Source organism: Periophthalmus magnuspinnatus, chromosome 5 (genome assembly GCF_009829125.3).
Source record: "Periophthalmus magnuspinnatus isolate fPerMag1 chromosome 5, fPerMag1.2.pri, whole genome shotgun sequence".
Taxonomy (NCBI): Eukaryota; Metazoa; Chordata; class Actinopteri; order Gobiiformes; family Gobiidae; genus Periophthalmus; species Periophthalmus magnuspinnatus.
In genome coordinates, this window is record NC_047130.1 from 29,320,261 (window position 1) to 29,345,650 (window position 25,390).

Below are 25,390 nucleotides of genomic sequence, written 5' to 3' on the forward strand. Positions count from 1 at the left end.
CAGCTGTTTGTAGAAGGTGACTGAAGATGTGGTTTCCTGGCTTTTATATGTGCTTTGCCATAGCTTCCTGTGACGCGTGAGACCTTGACATTAATCTGACATAGTACGATCTCTTCCACTGTAGTCATGTGTCTAATGCATCTCTTGTTTGTGTTGTGTAGGTAAATGATGACATGTAAAAGATGGAAGCAGTCACGTCATTGCTCCAGTGAAGACGCCTGTGTTTTTGAAAATTTTAAGCAACAAATATTGTACATGTTTTTAAATCTTGTGCAACGTATCAACCAACAAAGCTATACATTTCTATCTATATAAATTTATATCCATCTCTCTCTCTGTATATATATATATATATATATATATATATATATATATATAGAGAGAGATTATTCATTACTTAAATTTGTACCAATGTACGACAGTTACAAATAGTAAATAACTCATAATAATACTCAAGTAGAAGTACAAGAAAGTGGTCCTCGCATTAATCAAGAGGAGTATTTGGGGAAAATACTACTAAACTGCAGATGTCTAGATGTAACAACCATTTTTGAATAAACTGAACGACAAAACATTCATAAAAATGCACAAATCTAGCAATTTCAAATGATCAACCACAACACTAAAAAAATAAATCAGTTTTATAGTAAAACATAATACTCAAGTGTCAAAGTACAGTGTCTGAAAACTACCCCCAGTACAAAAAGGTTACAGAAACCTACTTGTAAATGTAACAGAGTACTACTCATTGGTGTAACTTACTCTTGTTTTTCTACACATGCTTGGTTTATGCATGCTAAATATAGATTCAGTTCTGACAAAAGATCAGCAGATCAAGGCAATAAGGACTGCGGTTGGAAACTTACCACCACAATCAACTTTGGTTTTACTCAGTACAGAGAAAAGACAGTGTTCAGAAAAACTGACAATGAGAAATGTTCTAAGTTCATGCACCATTTTAAAAAAGACCAAAGACAATGATAATGCATATTCTTACATTTTATTCAGTAGTAATATACATGAGTTGAATTAGCATACAGTCCAAGGGCATCTTCTGTATTCAAAGATCACTGAACCAAAAGAATCTGAGAACACAAAAATGGAAAAGAAATAAAGGACTAAATACAAAAACGTCATGTTAGAGAACACTGAGTGACAGGGTCAACACACATAATAGCTGCTGGACTTAAGAATGCTCTTACAACTGCATCAACCATCTGAGTCACATAGTGGCAGTCTACTTTCAATATCACTGCAGTTACAGTCAGTACAGTATACATGTAGCAGCATGCTAACACTTGAATTAAGTCTCTTTAACACATCAAGACTCGCTCAAGTTTTTAGTTCATAAATGAAACAACTGGTAAAATGTAGAATCCCGGAACTAAACAGCAATTTAAAACAAAGATGCAAAACTAGCTAAAATAAATAAAGTAGTGAATGGATTATGATGTAGTGAGCTTAAATGTAAAACACAGATGTTTGAAGGGAATGTTATTACAGTGGATTTAATATACTTTTATAATATAATATTTTGCATCTGTTATACATTTTATTTAATAGCATCCTTCTCTACATTACACTGTATTTATTAAGGAGTCTGGCATTCGACTGCTGAATGAGAGGGAATGAGGGGCACATAAGTTATTTGTACAGGACAAAGCGGTGGCCATGATTTTAACAGGACACCTCCATGGTCTGGGGTCCAGGTGGGCTGTCAATGCCCCCAGAGCCCTCCAGCAAGCTGTTGAGGTTGTTGCGACTGCGACTGCTCTCCATGGAAGTGATGCTGGAAGAAGAGGTGGTGCGTGAACGAGACAGGCGAGTCATTCCCGCTGACGGCACTGAAAAGAGGAAAGAAAGAGGGGGCATTAATATTCAGAGCACACCGCCCAGAGTCCCAGTGCGGCATGGGAACACAAAAACCTGGAGAAAAGCATGGCATAAACAGTGCAGACCATGCAAACACATTTCACAAACAGAAGATAGTCAAATGAACAGAGAAATAAAACCAATATAATGAGAAAAAAACAGAACATCAAACACAATCGTTCTGGTAAAACTCCACAGCATGCAAAAATGTCAATGAAAACAACATGCAAAGAAGAAACAGAAACCCTCCAAAAATGTACGATCATGTGTACATTAACATTCATCTATCAGCTTAAGAGGCAGGTGGCTTTTAAATCTATGGACTGCTCAACAAGCTGGTACCTGATTCGTTGCTCAGGTGACTGAGAAGAACATAGGGGACTGGAGGTCAATAATAAAGCAGGAAAGAGAAGAACAAAAGGGATCACGTTGAAAGCGCCGCTCTGATGTAGCTTTAATTTGTGATCACAAAGGACTCATTGAATTTCAGTGGTTGAAGAAGGTGGGCAGAATGGAAAGCAGGCCATGTTTGCAGACTTTTGAACCTTTGACTGTGATTTTCACATTGTAGTTATGTGTTAATATGGGAAAAGCTGCTTTGAGAAACATGCTGTGGTGTGTCACACGAGTGCACAGTGTGAAAACACTTTTTAATCGGCTCTAATCCTGCAGTGGCATTTGATCAACGGGGGTATTCTGACACACGAGCTACACCCAAAGGTGCCTCCAACAGCGATGGCTTTGGAACAGAGCAACAGAATAAGCTTTAGGAAAAACAGACGTCATCTGCACTCACAGCAAACAAAAGCACGGTTTTCATTTTGGATTTTGTCTTTCCAGATGACTGAAAAAACCTGATGAGCTGTTTAACAATGCACATTTTTGCATTTTTAAACAGAAACATATCAGAAAGAAAAGGGCATGTCCAAGCCCACACAGAACTGAATTGAACTGATGTAAGCTTCAGTATAAATATCTGTCATTTCAGTCATGACAGCAGCACACAGGCCTCACCTATTGAGGGCTGTGGTTGCCAAACACTGTAAAGAGCACAGAGGATATGACGTTACCACCAGCCTAACAGTCTGCCCCTGTGCGTGGCCTGATAAAAATCCTTTTCATGTGTCCTCAGTCTGAAGCAGGGCTGTTGGTAGCTTCTCGAACACACGCTACAATCCCCATAACAAAACACACTCACTGCTCTCATGTAAACAGGAAATTCAACGTTGAACACAGACCTTGACCACAAAGACGTCAGCCCAAAAAGGTGTTAGTTTGAACCATTTAATTTAGTATCACAACAAAACAAGTCAATAATGTTTACTTACTGTAGCCCATGCCCTGGACGAAATACTTGAACGCTTCTGCAAGTTTTCCTGGCTGTAAACATAAATCTAATGAGTGCTTTGCTAAATGCATAATAAACATGTTTAGCCCACGTGTCTCAAGAGGTACCCACCTGCACAACCTGGGGCAGACCTCCACAATCAGCCATCTACAAAGAGGTAGAGGTATTAGTAACTAGCAATTCAACAACACACTTAAACCATAACCTGTAAGACGTTTTACCTTTAGGAGTGTGGTCTTGGTGGGATTTAATCTAGAATTACATTCCACCTGAAACAGAGAAGACACATTTGGATACAGAAGAGGTGAGCTGGTCCACAGTTTGACACTTAAGGGATTTAGGACTCACCACAGCCTCCACAGCAGGAGATGTGTCACCAACCACTAGTAATGCAGGGCATCTAAACAGGTATGAAAAAAGAAAAGATGATAATAAAAACATTGCTTCTACAGAGGCCTAAAACATCCATTAAGGCAGAGTTTGTTTTCTCTATATACTGTATGGACAATGAGGATAAATCAATATTGTTGTTCCAGTTGCTGTACATACATGAGAGTGTTGACAGTGTCCTCATTCAGTCCAACAATGGGCCTCTCGATTCCCAGGTCACGGCGGCTACAAGAAGAGTCGGAAAGTTCACACCAAGACCAAAATCTAATGCAAACACATGGAGGAATGACCAATGTATAACTTACTATTGGTAAGATCCACAGAAGAGTGCCAAGTTGTCCTGGTTAATGTCTTGGGCAATGTGTAGACGGTAGGTCTGGATCAGCTCTTGGTTATCTGTCAGCTCGTCCTAGTGAACATTAATGAAATTCATCATGGCCTTCCTTTTTAGATAACTTCGTGTCTTCTTTAATAAAAGCCAAAAAGGTTTGTTTTTCACCTTGACAAGTTTCTGTGAGCATCTGTTACCTTCCTCAGAAACGTCATCCAACTGCTGTGACGTGTCACTTGTCAGCTGATCTGTCAGGTCCATCAGACTGGCCACATCTGGGAAGATCTGCCAGACTGGCCACATGCTCCACCGCCCGGTGGTCTTTGGAGAATTGTGTTCCAGACGTGTGGGAGCATAAATGCTCCATCATCTCTGTTTACAAATACAAACCCTGCATACAGGAGGCTATCGAAAACAGGAAATGGGTAACAACAACTCTTAAGAGAGATGAAGAAGCATTTATGCTCCCACACGTCTGGAACACGCTTCTCCAGAGACCACCGGGTGGTGGGGGTGTGGCCAGTCAGATGGACCATATCTGGGAAGATCAGATGATAAGTGACACATCTAAGCAGTCGAATGGCGCTTCTGAGGAAGGTGACAGATGCTCACTGAAACATGGCAAGGTAAAAAACAAACATTTTTGTCCTTAAAAAAGAACACACAAAATTATTGTCCTAGTGAACAAACCAGAATAAGTATCTGTAAATGAAAGCTGCTGTTGTGAGTGCAAAGTAATATTTACAACACATATCTGACAGTGGAAATACTGATAAAAGTCCAAGTGCTACAAGTCAAACAGTGTTAGAAAGTGTACAATTAAAATGTGACACAGTGAGATGAAGTACACGTGCCAAGGGAAATCAAGACAAGTCTGCGTTTTTTACAGTTTCACTCTATTATTGAAGGAAGGTCAAGCCAAAGAATAATGAGGAAAGGCATGTAATAAAAACGGATTATAAACCTACAGTGCTGAAATGGTGAGCCATGACAATGTCCACCAGGTTACTGGTCCACCCAGAAAGCTGCACAAACAACAACAAAAAAATACAAGTCAAACAAACTGAATGTGTTCTAATTTTTGATCTTTTGGTAATAAGAGGCATCAGAATGTAATAATATTTGTGGAGGTCTTAACACAATACATTCTATTTAAAGACGATGAGCTAAAACATAAACGGCAGCTCAATTATTTATGTTGTCTGTGCAGTTTCCAGCTGTGGTTGAGCTGACCTTTGAGGCGGCCCAGTCGATCCATCCCTCGGCACAGGGGTCTACGTTGATGAGCACCAGCCCCTCCACCAGGCTGGGGTGGTTCAGCTGAGTGTAAAGACACAGGTGAGTGAGCAGATGACGTCAACATGGCATTAATACAAGCTACCATACAATTATAACACTGTTGTTATGTTATCATTAAACCTGTATTTATACAAGTTGGCCTCTTGAGACTCATTTCAAGAGTTGTTTTAAAAAAAGGTAAAGAAGAAAGTCTATGGTTATTGATTTAATTAATACTTTAGTAGCTCAAGTTAAAAGTGTCCTGTTAATATTTAAAACTCTAATTTACACCAGCTAATGTACATTTTCCAGTAGCAGAAAAAGCAGCCAGCAGTGCATTTTCTTAAACAAAGACATAAATCACAGACTAAATTAAAGGGAGTGGTTTTGAAAATGCCTCAAGACAGATGGGACATTCATTCTTCATACAAAGATTGTGCTTTTAAGTAGATTCAATTGCAACACAATAATGAAGGAACAAACACTATGAATCTAGCTGTTTTAAGAAATCTGTTTTCTTCATATAACATAAGAAGAGCTATTGTAAGACCTGGGTAAAAATCATTTACAGTTCAGTCCACCGTCTTCCCTTTTTCATTATTCATTTGTTGGCACTTTTGCGCTCCTCTCTGTCGCTTCTTGTATCTTCCGCTCCACTGTGCATGCTTATTTTCGGCGATAAGTGTGGACATAAGTGAAAAGCTGTGTCCATCAGGCACCGATTTCTTTCTTTTCATAATTTATGTACGTTATTATCATTTGGGTATGCGGTTCCTCTAATGTAATAGTTGAAAAAGTGATGTGATGAAATACTAGCTTTGTACTCACAGCAAAACGAGTGAGAACATAGGCTCCTGCTCCTACACCAATAGCAATCACACTGTTGACCCTGCAGACAGACACAGGACGTTAGTCCAGCTCTGCAAATCAATACCTTATTTATGTACATAATGATTGTTAGCCATCACAGAGCGAGAGAAAGAGGGAGAGCCACTCACTTGAGCTGAGTCAACACTGAGGGCAACATTTCAGCAAGCTCGTCCATGGTGGGATAACGGTACCTGAACGACACATATCCAAAATGACTGTGCGTACATATGGTCTGCCCATTTTTTAATATAGCTTTTTAATAGCTTTGCTTCATTTACTTTGCTGCAGGATTTTGTACCAGAAAACACTTGCATAATCAATACATTCTTGCACATGGAACTGATTGTAATAAAAGTGTGCACTGGTCGTCCAATGTCACAAGTCACAAACAACACACATACCCAGTGGGGAAAGGGGGAGCGCCCTCTTGTTGTCCGGGTGCGTCCACATGAACCACAGCAAAGTGCTGTGTGATCTCTTGCATGTCTTCATAGTTAAACAAGGTGTTGAAGCACGATTTGTCTAGAAAAATAAGTCACATGAATTATAAGAAATTTGGGGCGTCAAGTCTTAAAGCTATAATAAAATGGCTGACTTACGGTTGAGGCCGATGTCATGGTAGGTGAGGATGACGGGTCTGTTGCCTTTCGGCACCCCTCTCATGGTAACATGGAGCACACCGTGGGGTGTCTCAATGTCATGCTCCTGTAGCACAAAAGCCCATTGCTACAATTAATAAATTAAGTCAGAAATTATGTTGATTTAAGCCCTCAGTCATTACTTTAAAAAGATCATCTCCATGCTTATCCTCTATCATCAGAGGCATATTTTTTTGCACAAACTCCAATAATCAAAAGAGTTTTCCATAACTGAATCATAAACCACAGCAAGTTGTTAGAAGGAAAACCCCTATATTTATTCATCTTAGTGAGGGAATCAGTACTCCATTCTCTCACATGAACACCAGTGATTCATTACTTGAATAGACTTTAAGGGTTAATAACTCGACATAAATTCCCCAAAGTACACAGCAAATTATCAATGTTTGCTTTTTAAACAGATTATGATACAAATCATGTAATCACCAACACCTGATCCAGTGTCCACACACCCTTTGTTCCCTTGGCCAAACAAAAGACTGAAAGGACCCACTAAAAAGAGTGTCAAAATCTACTCAAAATCAATTAATTTTGGAGCAACAAAATCTTTCTTGAGTTTGGTTCATCACAAGGTTAGCAGACAGCTCATCAATGTGAGCCCAGGTAATAGTGAACAAATAGTAATAGGGAACAAAGTTCAAGCACCTGATGGACTGAGTTCATCACTGTTATGCAAGTGCTCAAATGTCAACTCCCAAGGACAGGCCTGCAGTTATTTCTTTCTGAAATTTGCAGTGGGTGTAGCAATACGGAATAAAAAGTACTCCTCTCAACAGAAACAATCGCAGACGTTGCAGATACAAAGTAGCTGCAAGTTTATCAATAAGCCTTAAGCCACAAAAAATATGAAATCTTTAAAAACATTTATTTGAGAAAGTTGCTGCAGCCGTATACTTCACCCAGAGCTCTGGGGTCAGCTGACCAGCTCTTGCTGGCTGTGCTCAAAGCTAGGCTCCAGACCAGAGGTGACAGAGCCTTTTCTGTGACAGCGCCCAGACTATGGAACAGCCTCCCTCTGCCTGTAAGATCCTTTCAGTTTTTAATGTGTTTTAAGACTAGACTGAAAATCCACATCTTCTCCCTTGTATCTGCTGCTAGCTATACAGGATATGTTGGTGTTTTAATGTTCTCTTCCTACATATCGAGTTATCTGTATATTTGTTTTTGTTGCCTTATGTGAAGTACTTGGTCAGCTGAAGTTGTTTTAAATGTGCTATACACTTGAAATTAATTGAAAATACTGTGCAGCGAAACATTTCACAAAACCTCAGTGTTATTACCACAAATTCAAACCTGATATTCATTCCTGCATTCATTCATTCATGCTGTGTGCAGGCCTCCAGCCCCTCAGAGGCCTTTTACAGAGAATGAAATACACTACAGCCATGAGATGGTGGGGGGCAGAACAACCTGTTTAAGAGGGTGAAGAAAGGCTCCGGAGCACTAGCTCGAGATTTGTCACTTTTGGACAAGGACAGAGTCAAGGACGTTTGGTTATGAACAAGCGAAAAAAACAAAACATTTCAGATAAGATGAGTGTACACTGCAGAACCAATGCAGTAAAAATCAGAAAATGAACTTGAGAAAAAAAGAAGATACAAAAATGACCAGAAAACGTGAATCTGATAAGTATCTCTCAGTTACTAGAGCATGAAAACACAGAGTGAGGACATGGGACATGACTAACACAAGGGTGTGTCTTAAAAGAGGAAGGGTACATAGCAATAATTTATCGTTCTCTCCTCTGCTCTTCCGCCTGCTGTGACCAAGCACAAACAAGGAGGGGTGCATCTGCTCTAGTGTGGCTCCTGTCGTGATTTGGCTCTGTATTGATCCAAGCATTGTCTTCTCACTCACCCTCTTCCACGTGTGTCTAGTTACACACACATGTACAAAGATGTTTTTTACAGGAACAGGCGAGCTGGGTGGGGCAGGAGACCGTTGTACTGCAGAATCTTACAGCATCCCAACACTGGATGTACACTGCAGATGGCAATGAGACACAATATAGCCCAAGTGTGTACTTGGATTTTGCCCCAGATTGCACTGAGGAGAATGAAGTGTAAAGTGTCATGCTGTTCCCTGTCCCACCATTTCCCCCCGTGTTGTCCGCGCCCTGCGAGGAGCTGCATCAGTCACCTCCTAGAGCCTGACCAGGGGGCACAAACAGCCAGTCAATTGCCACTTATTCAGCAACACACATGGGACATTAAAGGGGCGACCACTCTCCACACAGTGCAGATGAAACTAGCAATGAGCTGAAATGAAAATCAACGTGTGGATTTGACAGGGGTAAAAACAGAGGAAAGCTATTACTCTGCTTTTGTATTTTGATTGTGTGGACGTGAGTGTGTGACCTCGCAGTGCATCTAAAGGGTTACAAAAACAAGCAGCTATGCAAAAATGATAAAGTACAATGCACTATACAGCAAAGCTAAACAACTCTAATCTGCAAAACTAACATACACATTTAAGATGTATAAGCTTTTCTAGGAATATTACATTAAAAAAAAATCTTCTGTGAGGAAAATACTTCCAAGTCATACTGAAAGTGTTGACTGACAAAGCCTTAAAGACTCTACATGCCAGGCCAGCTCTTCCTTAATTGTTCTTTAAAAAACACAGCACAACTGTCTCTCTAATGGGAAGTAGCCAGGTGTCTCAGCGCAAGACAAGGATGTCACTCACCACTCCATTCCCAGAGCATGCGAGCTGGTCCAAATCCAAAACAGCTGACATGTTTTTCCCACGCAGCGGCAAATGACTGTTATGCTATGTGCAAGAAGGGTGTGCTGGGCAGCTTTGAAGGCTTCCAAAAGGAGGAGGAGGAGGAGGAGGAAGGTGGGGATAGGGGCAGGAGGGCAGGGTAAAGACAGAAGAGGATGGATAATCTGAATGGGAACCTGAAGAGACAGAGACGAGAGAGAGACAAGACGAAGGAGGAGAGTAGGAGGGGGTGGTGGCTGAAGGAGAGTGAGACTGCAGTTTGTGCTTTGGTAGTCTCAGTGCGTCCCTACATCAGCCACCGCCGCCTCTAATTGGATTGCAGAGGGTCAGGTGGGTAGTAAGAGGAGGTGGGGCTGAGGAAGAGGGAAAAGCAGGGGGAAGGGTAATGGGGTGCAGCAAGGATATTCAGGAAAGCGCAGTCGAGCTCACATCACAAGCTGACTTTGACAGCACGCCCTTAGCACTGCATCAGCAAAATGGCGGATTGTATTTACTGTAGTGTCACCCAAACTGAAGGAGGATGGATTGTAAAGATCACAATACAGCTAGTGCATGTCATAGTAAACTGTAGTATAGCAACTCATAAATGACCTTTTGATGCTAACTTATGACACATGTTTTAGCTCAGATGTGCACGTTATTACTTTGATTTTCAAATAATTGAGAAAACAACGATAAAGCATAGTTTGACCTCCGTCTGTAGGTCATCCGAGCCTTGTAGTTTATTGATCTACCACTCCTAGTACGCTTTGTCATCAGCCCAATGCAAGCAGAAAGCCTCAGCAGCCACAGCAGCCACTAGCATGAATCGAACTGCTCCGAGAAAGCAGGACTTGCACACATGAAGCCTCATTGGTCAGTCGCGTGTTGTCTGCTTAGCCGTCAACAGATGGTGCATGTCACGTCAACTGAAGTATGAGCCCAATTTTGAGGGCTAATTTGTAATATGCGTACACAGCAAATGATGCTTAGAATGAGCAGAACACAGCTGTGCTGCATGTTTTCAGTGATTGGTGATGACCTCAAAGAATATTCTAAAGCATTCCTTCTCTTAAAAAAATATTGGTGCATGGAGGTGTGCACTATAATGACTCATCAAGAGTCAGCAGAGCCCTTTGTTCTGGTGGTCACAGACTTAAGCCTTCGACATCTACACAAAAATGTGGGAATAAAGCCACTGATCCTTAGCCACTGGTGGGGGACTTACATTAAAGGATCAGACAATAAGCCCTGTCCTTTCAGAACTACACTCACTAGATTAAGCAGGGAATAGCGGTGTAACAAAAGTATAAAAAAATTAATGTAACAAAATTATACAAAAAAGGTAAAAGCATTTAAAAAGACAGGGTTAAAACAGGAGCTACAATCACTGAACCTGGGGTGCTGAGCTTTAACCTGCAGAGGACACATTCAAGTTTCTCATTCTCAGTATACAGAAAGGCCACATCTCATGTGAAAGCTCAGAACCTCCAGAATTCCCTCTCTGAGGCATATACTGCAGTGTAATACACATAAAATAAATATTTATCATGAATAATGACTGAAAAGGCTCTGAGGAATAACCCTTAACCCTAACTATAACTTAAATATCCTGAAATAAGTTAGTACAAACATTATAAATGCCTTCACTAAGTGTTTGGTGTAGCGCCCCTGGGAATATTACAAATGAATATTTATAAAAAATACATATTAGATTTAAACAGGTTTACCTCATATCTAGGTACACAGGCAGGCCATGTTTATTAACAAAAATTCCACTCACTATCACTTTAATAAATCAGTCTAGTGGCCACCAAATTGGCATGTACAAAGAAGCGTGCACAAAGAGGCACGCTTACGGCGCCTTACTGCCCTCTGCTGACCATATTGAAACAGTGGGAAAACAAGAGCAACCTGTTCTCAACAGCAGTACGGGGGCCAGGTTTCTAAAATCCATGCAGGTCCCACACAAACAGCCATTATTATGCAAACCAGTGAAGAACATCAATTCTCAACTAGTGAAAATGCCACCACAAGAGAAGATGAATTTCAAAAGCCTGCATTACATCCACACACTAGTTTTATATTTTTGGAACAAGCAACCAAGCTTCTTGTTTTGAAGGTTAGGATTCTTACCCTTGTACTAATGTTTACCCAGTAAACACTCCAGTTACATGAACTACTTATGTTTACACAAAATTTCCACAGCAGTCCACAACCTTTTACCCAGGACTGGATGGCCCACAGGCTATTTACATGAATAATATGAATTCATGCCATTCTGTGTCCAAGGATGCTGCAGTACCACACCCTATGTAGTTTGACCCATTTTTTTTTGTTCAGTGTAGTATACATCGCATTTCTATGACCTAGCTCCCTGAATGTACCAGCAGAGGGCGCTAAATGAGCAAAGATATGAGTCGAGAGCTAGATGTGTCCTCCAGCTGCAGGAATGTCACAACAGAGGCACAGATCACCTCCCCCACATCGATATATTAATGGACAATCTGCTGCCAAAGCTTAACATGGAAGTATGTCATCTGTTCACATGATCCACTGGCATATTGACTGTCAGAGAGGGGCCAGATACAATACTTAAGCATTTCATCAGACTACAGTGGACCGAGAGTCTGTACATGTACCATCAAATTGTGTTTTCGCTTGATTCAATGATTCTAGCACACTTTTTTTTTGTAAAGTCATACTGGACACCTGGTTTGGTGGTTGGACCAAAGGAGGGCAGTAGTGTAAAAAGAATGAATCACTTTGTGTTTTGGTGCAGACTGAAAGTGACATGAAATAATTCATGAAAAAAAATAAAAATACTTTCTTAAAATGTAAGCTGCTTAAAGAAGTGGCGTGCTGTCTGAAAGGGTGCCGGGGACAATGCAGAGGAACACATGCTGCAGCCAGCGTATGCTGTGAGCGGGGCAGCATGCTTGCTCCCTCCTGCTGCCTGCAGAAGCTATATTTAGCTCTGGTGGGATGCTCTGAATGACTGAAGAAAGTGAGACAGGGATGAAAGTGTTAACCCCTTTGTGCCCAGGAGACTCAGGAGATATGGATAACTGCAGGAAAAAGCATTGAGGCAAACTAAATAATCCTACCAGAAAAAAACTATGGAAAAATGTCAAATTTAAGCAATATAACTGCTTCTTAATTCTTGCACAAATGGCAACTAACAGTCTGAAAATTAAGCATTATCTATTAGATTCTAACTGAATGCAAAAATGATTCTTCAAAAGGAAAAGGACTTTAGAGGGTTAACCATTCTGCCAAATATCAGCAGAGTTATTTTAGGTATTCTCTGGAGCGGGAGGTGCACAGAAAAGCTGAGCTAAAAAAAAACTATAAAGCAGGTTTCTGTACAGGACAATGATTTTTGTGGTGTTTCAGACAGACACGCCACACACTAAATCGATGTCCAGTCTTTCAAATCCTGTGCTGTTCTACTACATAGACAATTCAGACCCGACAACATGACACACAGGGTGGAACAATGATGCATCCTCAAATCGTTTCAGTTGGATTTAAAAACAAATGAGAAAAATGGCAGTGAACAGCCCTCAAACCTTTAGCAGAAGATGTGGTTTATATCAAACAACATTTATCACCAAGCAGGTGTGCTGTGATTAATTATAAAAGTCTTCTATTTACCATAAATGTGCCCTGTATTTTCAAATTGGGGACAAGTCAAAAGCAAATACCTGGCAGTCAAAATCCTGGAAGTTGCGTCCATTCTGAAAAAAAAACCCAAAACATATAAATTATTACTTTTTTCTTGGTTATAGATTCCTAAACTACCTTTTAATGAATTGTATTGTAATTATCTAATGTTATTGTCCCAACATAGGGTGTATTTGGCCAACTAATCCTGTTCTTGCATCTGAAATAATTCAACTAACATGATCCCAAGGCGTTTGCACTTCTAGACAGAATATTTATATATTAAGTTTGTGGGCATAGGATGGTCAATACAGAAAGGGTAGGAGTAAACTAGGTGTTGCCATTAGCCACTTTAGATATTAGAGCCAATATTAGTGTCTATGCTGATGGACTGAACAAATCTTACACTGTGATCCCACAGAAGCAGATACTCCAATTAAATATTAAAAATAGGCTGCAGATATTTCAGGGGATTGCCTCAAAAACCATGAACAGAGGGTAGAATCACAGCGAGTATTACGCAATTACACTTGTTCTGAATGTGTTTTTAAATGTCTGTGGTCAGAGAATAAACTGAATGCTAAAAGTAGTTTATTTTCCATTAATAAATTCATTAATTTTGCCATTTTATTGTTCAAGTCTTACAGTAAGCCAGGCTCCAATTTCCTGCTGGTAACCTACTGAAGGCTGATGTAATGGCTGGTCTGATCATTACAGTTGCCATGGTTACAATGCTGCCGCAGCCAGGCTGGTTTGTTTTTACAGTCCCGGTGCATCGCTAGATTAACTTACACTCACCAATGACTGCTGTGCCATCTCAACGCAATCTGATTTTGTTTTTACATACACTCAATCTGTTTTGACCTTCTAATGAGGACGCCACTAGACGGAGTTAGAAAAAAACGCCCATCATGTTCTTTCCCCTCTGTTCCCTTGTATAGTCTGTCATATTTTCACTCAACACAAGGCATGAGAACAATAGAGTTGATTTTCATTATTTTTTGTCTTATGGTGTATGTGATGTAATGTACCCCCCCGGTCTGTGAAAGATGCCTGAGGAAGGACAAAACTCTCAAAGCCTGTTTTCTAATCAGCTGCTGAGATGGAGCGGGAGATGACAAAGTGGGAGATCTTTGATCTGCCTGGGAGATTTTTCTCTCTGCTGCTTTTCCATGTCACTTGGAAACAGAGAGGAGCTTCCTTTGCTTTCGATCCAAGTTCATTACATCACCATGTTTTTTTATTATATGGATAGTTCTCCCCCATTTTCCCCATATGCCACACCTTAAGACAATTCAACACAATTTCTTTCAATCATTGTCCCTTTTAACTGCTACATTATGAATTATTCACTGTGATCAATTGGTTCTAGCTTGTTCTGTGTATTAATCTATGCATTTGCCTGGAAACATAACATGGAGGGTTCACTGCACCTGTGTGTAGCATAATTTTGCACTTGTCCTGGTCACAGGGAATATTCACCATCCATATACAGCCGCCTGTCACAGTTTACCTTATTGGTCAGCAGGGGTTTGATCTCAGTCAGCTGGACATCTTGAAGCTCATCCATATTCTTGTATGCTCGATGTTGCCCACTGTGAAAAAGCAGAGCAGAGTATTCGTTATAACACAGAACACAGGTTTCTCAATTTTCATGAGATTGCTACATCTAAGACCACTTTGTGAAGTGATGTCACAATATATAATTTTAGAGCTCTAATTATTGTAATAACAGACCCATGGACCAAACATCACGATTTTATTATTATTGACACCATGGCAGTAAAATTTGCAGTGCCTGATTACTATTTGTCTTGTATGTCACCAGCTTAATGAAATCTGAAAAAAAAAAAAAAACAACTGAAAATCTGAAATTCTGAAAAAGAGACAAACAGCCAGATGAAAAAAACAAAACAAACTTTACATTATAGTGTATTTTTCTGAGTTTATATTGAATTGAAATGACTTAATTTTGCTTCCCAAAATTGCCTCGTCTATCACTTCTGATATTTGTAGTAGATAGCTGGTATGTCCTCTCAGCATCCCACAGACCATCTTTGAACAGTTTACTGTGAGAACTGTGTCCCTGACTTAAGATCATTGGAGATTAGAGATATTTTGTTTTGCCCGAACTGCTGCCAAAAGCATAAAGCTTTATTTGAAGAATTTAGTGCGGAGAGGGCTCTGCACAAAACATTGCAAGTTGTCATACATATCATCCAAAAAATATTGGGAGCGCATGTTGGCCATTGGTTTCGCTGGGTTCTAAACATCAATATTGGCCATGAAAAAGGCATATCGGTCAATCACTAGTGGAGATCCCTCATGTGCTCATCCCTCAGTAACAGGTACACAAAACTCTTTCATACCCCAGTCTATTAAACCTAGGCTAAGTGTGCAGGGTGATTCGGGGCTGAATTTAGTGTGTATCATAATAGTATAGCAGCACACAGGTAAAAGTACCTTAATTTGTAACGGCCTGCTCACTGGCCTCTCCAAACGAGCCTTAACACAGCTACAGTACATCCAGAACGCGGCTGCTCGGGTCCTGACTAGAACCAGGAAGTATGAGCACATAAGTCCAGTGTTCAGGTCTCTGCAATGGCTTCCTGTAGCTCAAAGAATAGACTTTAAAGCAGCTCTGCTTGTGTACAAGTCTCTCCATGGCCTAGGTCCAAAGTATATCTCCGACATGTTAGTGCCATATGAACCATCTCGCAATTTGAGGACTTCAGGGATCGGCCTCCTGCTGGTGCCCAGAGTCAGGACTAAACATGGGGAATCAGCGTTTCAGTTTTATGCAGCTAAAACTTGGAACAGTCTTCCTGAAGATGTGAGACAGGCCTTTACTTTGAAAATGTTTAAATCCAGGCTCAAAACAGTTCTGTTCAGCTGTGCATACGACTGAAAGGTTTTTATTCTGCACTCTTCTCTTTTAATGGTAAATTTATGTTTTGATTTGTGTGATTTTAATGTCTTTCTTATTCTGTAAAGCACTTTGAATTACCTTGTGAACGAATTGTGCTATACAAATAAACTTGCCTTGCCTTAATTTGTCCCACAATGGAAAAATACAGTGTTGCAACAGCTGCTGCTGCTACAATTTACATGAACAGGATCAGTGAAAAAAGAATGTCAAAAACAATAAAAAGGGCAGGATAAAAATGGTAAGACACAACTCTTTCATATTGGCAGATCACAAGAACAGGTAAATGCAGCTTCCAATGGTAAAGTTTAATCTAAAACAGCCACAAAAAAAAAAAAGATCCAAAATCTGAACTCCAACCACATGCTTCCATCACAGAATTGGCTTATAGATCATGCAGTCAATTAAAGTAAAAAGAAAAAGCCCAAAGCTGATCTTTGCAATCTGTAAATGACTTGATTAATTGCCCAAATAAAAAATATACTAAGTAGAAAAATATTCAAATAGACTGAGACACATAAAAACAAAAACACGCAGCAACCACACACACATCAGTTATGGCATAAAAAGAAATAAAGTAGTAAAGCAAATTAAATATGCTTAACTTATAGTTGTTTCTAATGAAACCACCTCCTCATTAATATCATGAGCAAGTGCTCTCTGCACACATGCAGAAAGAAATGCAGAGGAGGCTATGTTTTAACAAATGCTTTCAAGCCCTCATTTCTTTTCCCTTTAAAGCTGGCAGTTTGTCCAAGTCTCCTCCCCTTCTCCCTGAAATAGGACCCAGAAGGCCTGTGCATGAGGTGAGAACAGGAAGCACTATTGTATTACCTGACTGGGCCAGGTTGACAAGGACTCAAGTTGCATATAAAAACAGCTCGGCCAGGCCAACGCCAACAACTGAACTGAGGCTAAGGACACAGCAGACACACATGGTAAAGGGAAAGTGCTACACACAAGGGGGGAGTGGCTGGACCCTGGGCCAAAGCCAAGCCCATGAATAACCTTGGATGCTTTGACCTCTACAGCTTGTCTGCAGTGGCTGATGGGGTGACTATGCAGCATCTCTGAATTACAGAAGATGCATGTTTTGATGACATAAGGACCTGAACAGACAGCAGATTAATGACACAAAAAGCAGGTCAGAGGTCATTCAGCTGGGGCAGCAGACTACACTTACATTATAAATTTATAAATTTCAAATTACATAAAAAATCAAAAAGGAAAAAGAAAATTGAGTGTTGAAAGCTCTGTCGTCAGCTCGGGATTGAAAGCATGCCTGGCAAAATCCCTGCTGACAAATCCAGCTCAAGAGTGGATTTGAGAAGTATTTAGACAAGTGAACAAGGAAATAGAGAAACAAATGTTGGACGTGCGTGGGCGGATTGATTACATTGGCCAGACCAGTCCAACACTTCCTGGACTGACCACAGCAGTTTACCTTGTAACAGAGGTGTTAGGGAGACAGGGTCATGGGGAGCTTAAAGTTACTGACAAGCTGACTGGATTTCTCAACCCCACTGACCCTGATCCCCAGTTAATGCTCCAGGCAGGCACACATCTGTGTACAGCACACACATTCAATCTGCTCTGTGGGGGTTACTCTTGTCTCTAACAGTCAAAAACAAACAATGACATAAAAAGTTCCTAAAGGAATGCACTTGACCTGATGGAAAAAAAATGGGTCAAGATGTTATGTTACCATTGTCACAAACTTCACAACCACTACCACCGCATATTATGTAAAAAAAAAAAAAAAAAAAAATAAAAAAATTATGAGGTTTTATCCATGTTATGATGATTTTGCTCAAAGGTATATTTTGATTGATTCAAGCATGTGTGTTGTCCTTGTGACAGTTTTCATCCATATCTGCCCACTCTTCTGATTTTTTCAAATAATTCTGTCACATGATCATACATGTTGGTTTCAGAAATGTCACATAGCCATTTTTCAATCATCATCACAACTAAATTAAAACACCTTGATAAGACATGTGTCATTCATGTTCATTTGTGAAACACTAAAAGTCTGACCAAGATTTCTACTACACAAACCACCACACCTGCCCATGACACCCAATTTAAGATTAAAAACAACCTTTTGAAAAGTTTAAAATTGGCTCTAGACTATGGGAGGTGCCATAGTCACCTCTATTAATGAATGCCTAATAAATAATACCTTCAGCACCTTTCCCTCCTCACTCTTCATTGCTGACTCTACAGCATGCACACGTGTTGCCATAGAGACCAAACCTGGTTGCCAATGTTTATTTAAAGCTGGGCTAACCCCACAGGATGTGTAGCAGTCTGGAAATTAGGGGAATTAAGGAGTGTTAGAAATGAAAACTATAGTGCAATGACATCTTTAACCCTTCATGATCTCAGACTTCAATGGAAGTATAACAGTCCAAGATTTGATTGAGTTGTTGCTGTACATTTACTGTACAACAATGTATATGCATAACAATGTTCATCATTTTTCTGACTTTGACAACTTGAACACAGAAACTTCCCATGTTCACAGATTAAAGCTCTTTAAAATGCTTAAAGAAGATGTGCTTCCTCAGTCATAACTGAGACAGAGGCACTGAATCACAAGATGATATCACCAAAATAGCATCTGTCACATAAATCAGATGACAACAGTGTCATATCACCCAGCCCTATGTACACTTGCACAGTAATGAGGTATAACCATTCATTTATTATTACATCTACTATTCCATTCTATTCTATTCTATTCTATTTCAGATCTCTGTCTCGTGCCATCTCCATCTCACCTTGACCATGATGCACAAACACTGCTGCGAGTGGCAATGACTTCCGCTTGTTCGATTAGTACGTTTTTAATCACCATCACCATGGCAATAGTGACCTCACAGGGCCTGTTATCATTCGCACCGCAGCCATGATGCAAGTTTGACCTCTCCGCTCCCTACAAATGGATGTTGCCACACAACCTCATATTAACCTCACTGAAGTAGTGGTCTTATTCTGGCACAGAAGCAGAACAAATGTCTGCTTGTTTCTAATAAACTCCATGATCTAATGTCAACTATATAAGATGAAACAATGCACACTGTTCTACTAAATTAATGTCACCCAGTGGAAAATTAATATTACTTTTTGTTATCAGTGTGACTGCCCTTTAATTAAGTAAATTTTTATTTCCTTCCAAAGGTCTTCATAGTCAGTATAAAAACAACTATTACACCTCCTTCTTTGCAACTTTTTGTAACCAGGCCAAGACTTTTGTTTATGGGGCACAATTTGCAAGAACGCCAATCCACACAGGAGTAGAGCTAATGGGCTGTGACAAGGCTCAGAACCAGATTATTGCTCTAACCCAGTATGTTTGGTAAGAGAATTATATGGGGAAAATCCATTTGTATTTCCGCCTCTTGTCAGGTTAGAAAACAAAGTGGAAATAAGAGAATGTTATTCAATCTGATTCAATCTGGCACTGGATGAGATCTGTGAGGACAACTTGGACCCATATCATGGGACATCTCCTGCTGATAGTGTCAGCAATGTGTAAAACTCAGCAGACTATGGCACAGACACAAACGGGAACATTTCAATTGGGCTTAATTAACCGACAGCTAGCTGTCCTGAGGCTGCACTACATTTTGTCTGCACACCTCACAATGTTCTCCTGATACAGCCAATAGAGCTGTACAGTAAAACAAAACTCTCTCTCCAGTCCATCCATCTTGGCTAACAGGATTGCATTTTATTCTTTCACAAAACACAACTACTGAGAATCAAAAATAGTCAGGGAAAATCACTGTGGCTCTAATAGTCCTCGTGACATCATAACATGTGTTTCTTTCTAACAATGAACTCTACATAAGCACAGCAGGTTTTGCCCCATGATCATTAATTCAGTTACCCTGTTATTATCTTGAAATTACATTCAAACAAGTGGTCTGTTAGTTGTGGAAAAACTACACGTTTATTGCATTTAATGTTTTTTTTAATGATATTATCATTATACCAAACCATTTAGTGCAGCCAGACTATATATATATATATATATATATATATATATATATATATATATATATATATATATATATATATATACATATATACATACACATATACATATATATATACATACATATATATATATACACATACATACACCCCCCCCCCACACACACACACGCACACATACATATATACATATATATAATATAAATAATAGTGCAAAAAACACAACTATATTCCTCATGTTTCTCCCCGTGTCTGGGCGGGTTTTTCCCGGGCCATTCCCAATCAAAACTGTAGCACTGAGTTGACAGAAAACATTTTAAAGAGTTAATGAAAACTGTGCTAAATAGGACCACTTAGAAAGCTTAGCTAAACAAAGCTAGTGCACTCAGTACAGCAGTTCCTTGTTTATCATTGTACAATGCACATTTTGATGTTAAAAACACTGTTTGCTTGTTTTGCATACAGGACACATCTAACAGCCAAACTAGTATTAAAAAAAAATAAAAGATTTAATTATTAACTATTCAATTTTAAACAGTTTTATTTTAAATGTCACTATTTAATATTCAAACAAAACTCAAAAACTGATAATTGAAAAATATTCAAATCCTAAAAAATTGTCTTTGCAAAATAATCTATGGAAAATACTATTTCCTCCACCGTGAACGCTGAAAGCAAAGGCACATTGTGTGTCTGCACACCAACAACATAGCACAGTCCCTTGGTGCGCAGAGCCACACAGGAACCTTCCATTACTTTCCAGGGTCTTTTAGAGAATTACATTGCTCTTTGAGGGGCTCTTTGAGGGGCTCTTTGAGGGGCTCTTTATCTGCTGACTATCTCATGGGGTTTAAAAAAAGCTTTGGGGTTTTATTGATTTATAACAGTACATCTATTAGGGTCATCAGCATTAACCTTGTCTATGTAAAAGAAAACTTAGCCTTGTTTACTCGTTACTCTGCCTTTTGTGCATCTGTGTCTGAATTGGCCAAATCTGATGAGAAAATGTTTAATTATCACAGAATCACTGAACATATCATGTGAGCTTTAGCATATTGTGTGAGCTTTAGCATATGCTCTCCTCCACAACATCACAATCATATTTGATGGAATAGTAATTCATGCATGTTACACAGATAATTAGGACAATTATAGTCTAATAGGTATAAGGATAGAACAATCTCATAAGTTGCTCATCGTTTCCTTAATTACTGAGGGGGAAAAAAAATCAACAATTTAAATGGCTTATGAAAAACTAGAAATATGGTTATGAAGCATCTCAAAGCAAGTGTTGAATCTCACTAACAAGGCCTTGTGCAACACAGGCTGTTTGTGAACATCAGCATTCTTTTGTCTTTAGTATAGGGGCCCTTCCCCCATGCATCGCATTTAAAGCCTTCCTATTATTCCATATTCTTAACGTCAATGTAGCAGAAATACTGAAACTTGAACCAGCTGTGTTTCTAAAATGACACAACCTTGTTGCATAATTATTTATTAAACAGAATTAAATAGCGTAAAATAGGTGTGAACATTAGCAGATAGACGTCTGCCTCAAAATACAGGCATTGGTCAGTGTCTCACACTCAGGGCTGCTGATACAGCTGCTGGACCAGGTACTGGTTTAGCCAATTTGCTGGTTGTATTAAGAGTTCAGTAGTTATTTGCAAGATGGGGGGCAAGTGACAGATTTCTCTATTGATTACATTGTACTTGAAATATGAAAATAATCAGATTCAACATTTGTGCATTTAACTTTTTAGATAAGTGACTAGACCCAAGAACTCGGCCATGTTACAGTAAAAATCTGAACTACAATATTATTGGCCTATAGAATGTTGCAATACCGTGTGAAACCCACCAACTGGTTAATATCAGGTATCGGCAGATACTTAAAGCCAAAGAGCTGAAAAAGCTGGATCATGCATCCCTAGAAAAAACCCTACGGTGGCTCAGCAACAGTCAGACCCTGCCCACTGTGAAGGTCTGAATCAATATCCCCACTCAAACCTGTCATCAGCTGATACAGTTATCTATGTGTTAGGCACACTCACGTTTGCATGCACATATTACTCAGACTTGGGGCCAGACAATTTATCTAATTAATTTTGAAAAATTGTGAAATCGAGGATTATGATGAAACGAGTTTAATCCTGACTTTCTTACTTAAGCAGGGTTATTACACAGTTACAATTACAGATCTATACAAAGGTAATTTAAGACAATTTCTTAATAGAACATGATAAGAATGAAAACGTAAAGAGCTTCAGCCATTTGAAAGGCCATCTGTCTTCGATTAAAATCATCATTATCCAGTGTGTGCAAAAAAAAAAACAAAAAAAAAAAACCCACGAGATTTTATTCTTTTGACCATATTGCCCAGCTCTACTCAGACTATAATTTGTATCTGTTTTTAGTCCTATTTCTTCAATGATCCATTCAGATCACTCTTGTGCCAGTAAGCTGAATAGGTGTGAATAGGGTGCTAAGAGAGGAATACAAGTCTCTATTAAACAGTCATAAGCATAACACAGCATAAAGTAAGCATAAAGTTATTAAGATGCTCACTACTGAAATGGCTGTGTTATTCAAGAACAGTTGCAAAACGGCCAGTCTTCCTGTTGAAATCGCTAAATTTTTTTTCCACACAGTGCATATTATTCTAAAGTCATGTTTCAGTCATATATTCACTGCATGGGAGTTTCTAGACCTGCATAGTGTATGTGGTGTATGTGTACTGCCACACATAACACATCAAAATGAGCCTGACATGTTTCAGTGGTCTGTCACTAATGGACTAAGAAATAGCACACTCTGCTCTTTCAAGGGTCACTCTCTGAAAGTTCTGGCAACATGTGGTCCCATGCGTCACCTCCTACTGATCTCTGGTGATGCAGAGAAGACCAGACAAGGGGCAGAGGTCTACAGATGTGACTGTGGCATTTCCTGTAAACAACCAATGCAAATAAGGCATTGTTGGAGTGGTATCACACTCAATGTTTCCCTTCAGTTAATCAGCTACTTTGATGTATAAAAGATCATCAAGGTTCTGTAGAACGGAAGAATGGAAGAAAAGTGTGCATGCAGAAGCCATTTGTTATGAAAGTCGGGAGCTTCTTTAGAGCACCTGAGCTGTAACTTTAGGCTTGAAACAGATTGAATTACAAACACACATCAGTTACAAACACAACAAGGCTGTGCCTTGTGAAGACTGCACTTTTAGACATAAAAAAGCTTCACTTTTTAGTATCTAAACCATAGTAGTGGCACTTAAAACACAAAGTAAGGTTGTGGCCCTATAAAGAAATAGAAATATTATCACCCCAAACTTCTAAGGGCAGCCATGTTCTTCCCAAAAGAGCCGTCTCAGTGTTTTACTGCTGAGTTGAAAGAAAATAGACTGCACAGACAGTGTAAGCACAGTTACTTAATTACTTTTCAGTCTAGATTTAAGCCTTGTACGCAGACCCACATTCACAATTACAGCTAGAAGTCCTCATCATGGAACATCACAATGTGTTCAGTCTGTGTTTGTATTAATTTTTAACTTGATCTTATAGAAAGACAACCAAAGGATTAGAGAACAAGAAAATACATTAAAAAGATGCTGTACCAGCGGGATGAACTTAATAAACAATTAGTTAATGCTATTACTTTTTGTGGGAAGGCTCCACGTGTTGTCTTGAGACGTTATTGCTGGAATGTTCCACAGTGTTGCATTGTATAGCTTCATAAGGACAAGCCCTGCCACCAAGCTAAGTTAAAGGTAAGAGGAATTACCATTTTTCAAGGTATTTTCAAGCAAAAACACCTGCAACAGAAAAACAGAATAAATAGAATACAGACAAGTTTAATGCAATACTGAGGAACAGTCCAAGCAAAGTAACAACTTCATGGTAACAAGCAAATCACACTCCTCTCCCTACCATGGAAGTAATGATGCTTTAAGATTGGGATTTACCATTGTATTTATAAACTACAGAATGTAATTACAAGATAACAACACAACAACAAACCTAAATCCCTAAATTGTGATTCCCAAAACAAATAAGTTATTTGTGTCAAAATACAAGCATATTGATAAGAGTGCAAAGAACAATATTCAGGAGTGAGGTGTCAACAAATGGCCGGCTGCTGTTTGAGGTGTAAACTTCTTTCAGGCCACAGACATCATGAAAGCAGGAGACTATTTATGTGAACTACTGGGCAGGTCTAGACTTAGACAATTAATGCTAGAAACACAAAAAACTACAGACACTAGCTAGAAACACTTCCAAAGTTACTACTACTTTGATTTTGAGGAGGCAGATAGTGCACAGTCCTGTGTAAAAACAAATGAGGCAATTTCTTTAGGGATAAGAGGAACTCCAGTGTGACCTTCCCATGTTCAGGTGACATTGTGCCTCTGTCATGTGGCGTAGTTGTTGTAGATAACCACCTGCAACTGTACAACTGTGACAAACCATTCAAACGCCGCAATTTACACGAGGTTAATAGATAAAATGTTAATTATTGCTAGAATATGTAGAGTAAAGTAGCCTAGAAAACCTTCAGTTCAGTTCATTAGATATTACACAGGAGTTGTTGATTTATTAAGCAACATAAACTAACAAAGTACAAGATTGTGTTAAGTGGTAATTCGGGATTAAGATCACATTGTACAGCACGTTTGGTTCACGATGGTTTGAATTGGTGTTGAATAATTATAGTTTAGTGTTTCATTAGTAGATCCTGGTGTGTGTCCGAGCGTCGTGACGGGCCTCGGAAACAATCAGGAAACAATCAGCAACACAGACTCAAGTTAGTGCTCAGATCAACTCTAACCTAACGCCATGTGCTTAATCAGATAGAAATAATCAGGTTTTAACACATTTAAAGCATATAAAAGGTGCGAATGTTAAACGGTGCCTGTATCTGCCCCTTTCAGCCGTTAACCGACACCTTTGGCGTAGCTCGGCCGCGGCGAAGCTCGAAATATCAGCCTTAAAGCAGAGTGTTCATGTTTAAATGTGTAAAAAGACTCGAGACAACCACATTGTTAACGCACAAACAGGTTGAATCCAGTCACCAGAGACAGTCTCCTGTGGCATGGAGCTCATCTCTAACTAAACGGTAAAAGCAGACACAGATGCCGCGCACGTACCACCATTACACGTACCTCCCAATACAAAATGTGTTCTCGAGTTTTCCAGTCAATTTATCTTCGGATTGCCGAGGCCAGTTAACGCCAAAATGTGGAATGAAGTTTAGTGTCCGCCGCTGCTGCCTGTCTCTTCCTCTGCTCTTCCTCTGCCTCTTCCTCTCGTGTATTTTCGTTGCATTGACTCCGGGGCGGAACTACA

The 25,390-nt window shown here is 39.5% G+C and overlaps 1 protein-coding gene across 4 annotated transcripts; it reads right to left on the bottom strand.

The window, feature by feature from the left end:
• Nucleotides 1-981: 981 nt before the first annotated feature.
• ndrg3a (ndrg family member 3a) lies at nucleotides 982-25,347 on the bottom strand. 4 transcript variants are annotated; one of them, XM_033966744.2, is made up of 17 exons: nucleotides 25,207-25,347; nucleotides 14,634-14,715; nucleotides 13,162-13,194; nucleotides 6,689-6,794; nucleotides 6,491-6,611; nucleotides 6,218-6,280; nucleotides 6,048-6,108; nucleotides 5,175-5,261; nucleotides 4,910-4,966; nucleotides 3,916-4,019; nucleotides 3,770-3,835; nucleotides 3,569-3,620; nucleotides 3,442-3,489; nucleotides 3,332-3,367; nucleotides 3,201-3,252; nucleotides 2,215-2,253; nucleotides 982-1,844 (listed from the first exon to the last, which is right to left on the bottom strand). In XM_033966744.2, exons 2-17 carry the CDS (start codon nucleotides 14,688-14,690, stop codon nucleotides 1,678-1,680), a joined length of 1,149 nt encoding a protein of 382 aa, XP_033822635.1. In that variant the 5' UTR covers nucleotides 14,691-14,715; nucleotides 25,207-25,347; the 3' UTR covers nucleotides 982-1,677. The 4 variants fall into 4 exon arrangements, with proteins under 4 accessions (XP_033822635.1, XP_055077667.1, XP_033822637.1 ...); XM_055221692.1 differs by lacking the exon at nucleotides 2,215-2,253; XM_033966746.2 differs by lacking the exons at nucleotides 13,162-13,194; nucleotides 14,634-14,715; nucleotides 25,207-25,347 and adding an exon at nucleotides 9,437-9,779.
• Nucleotides 25,348-25,390: the final 43 nt, after the last annotated feature.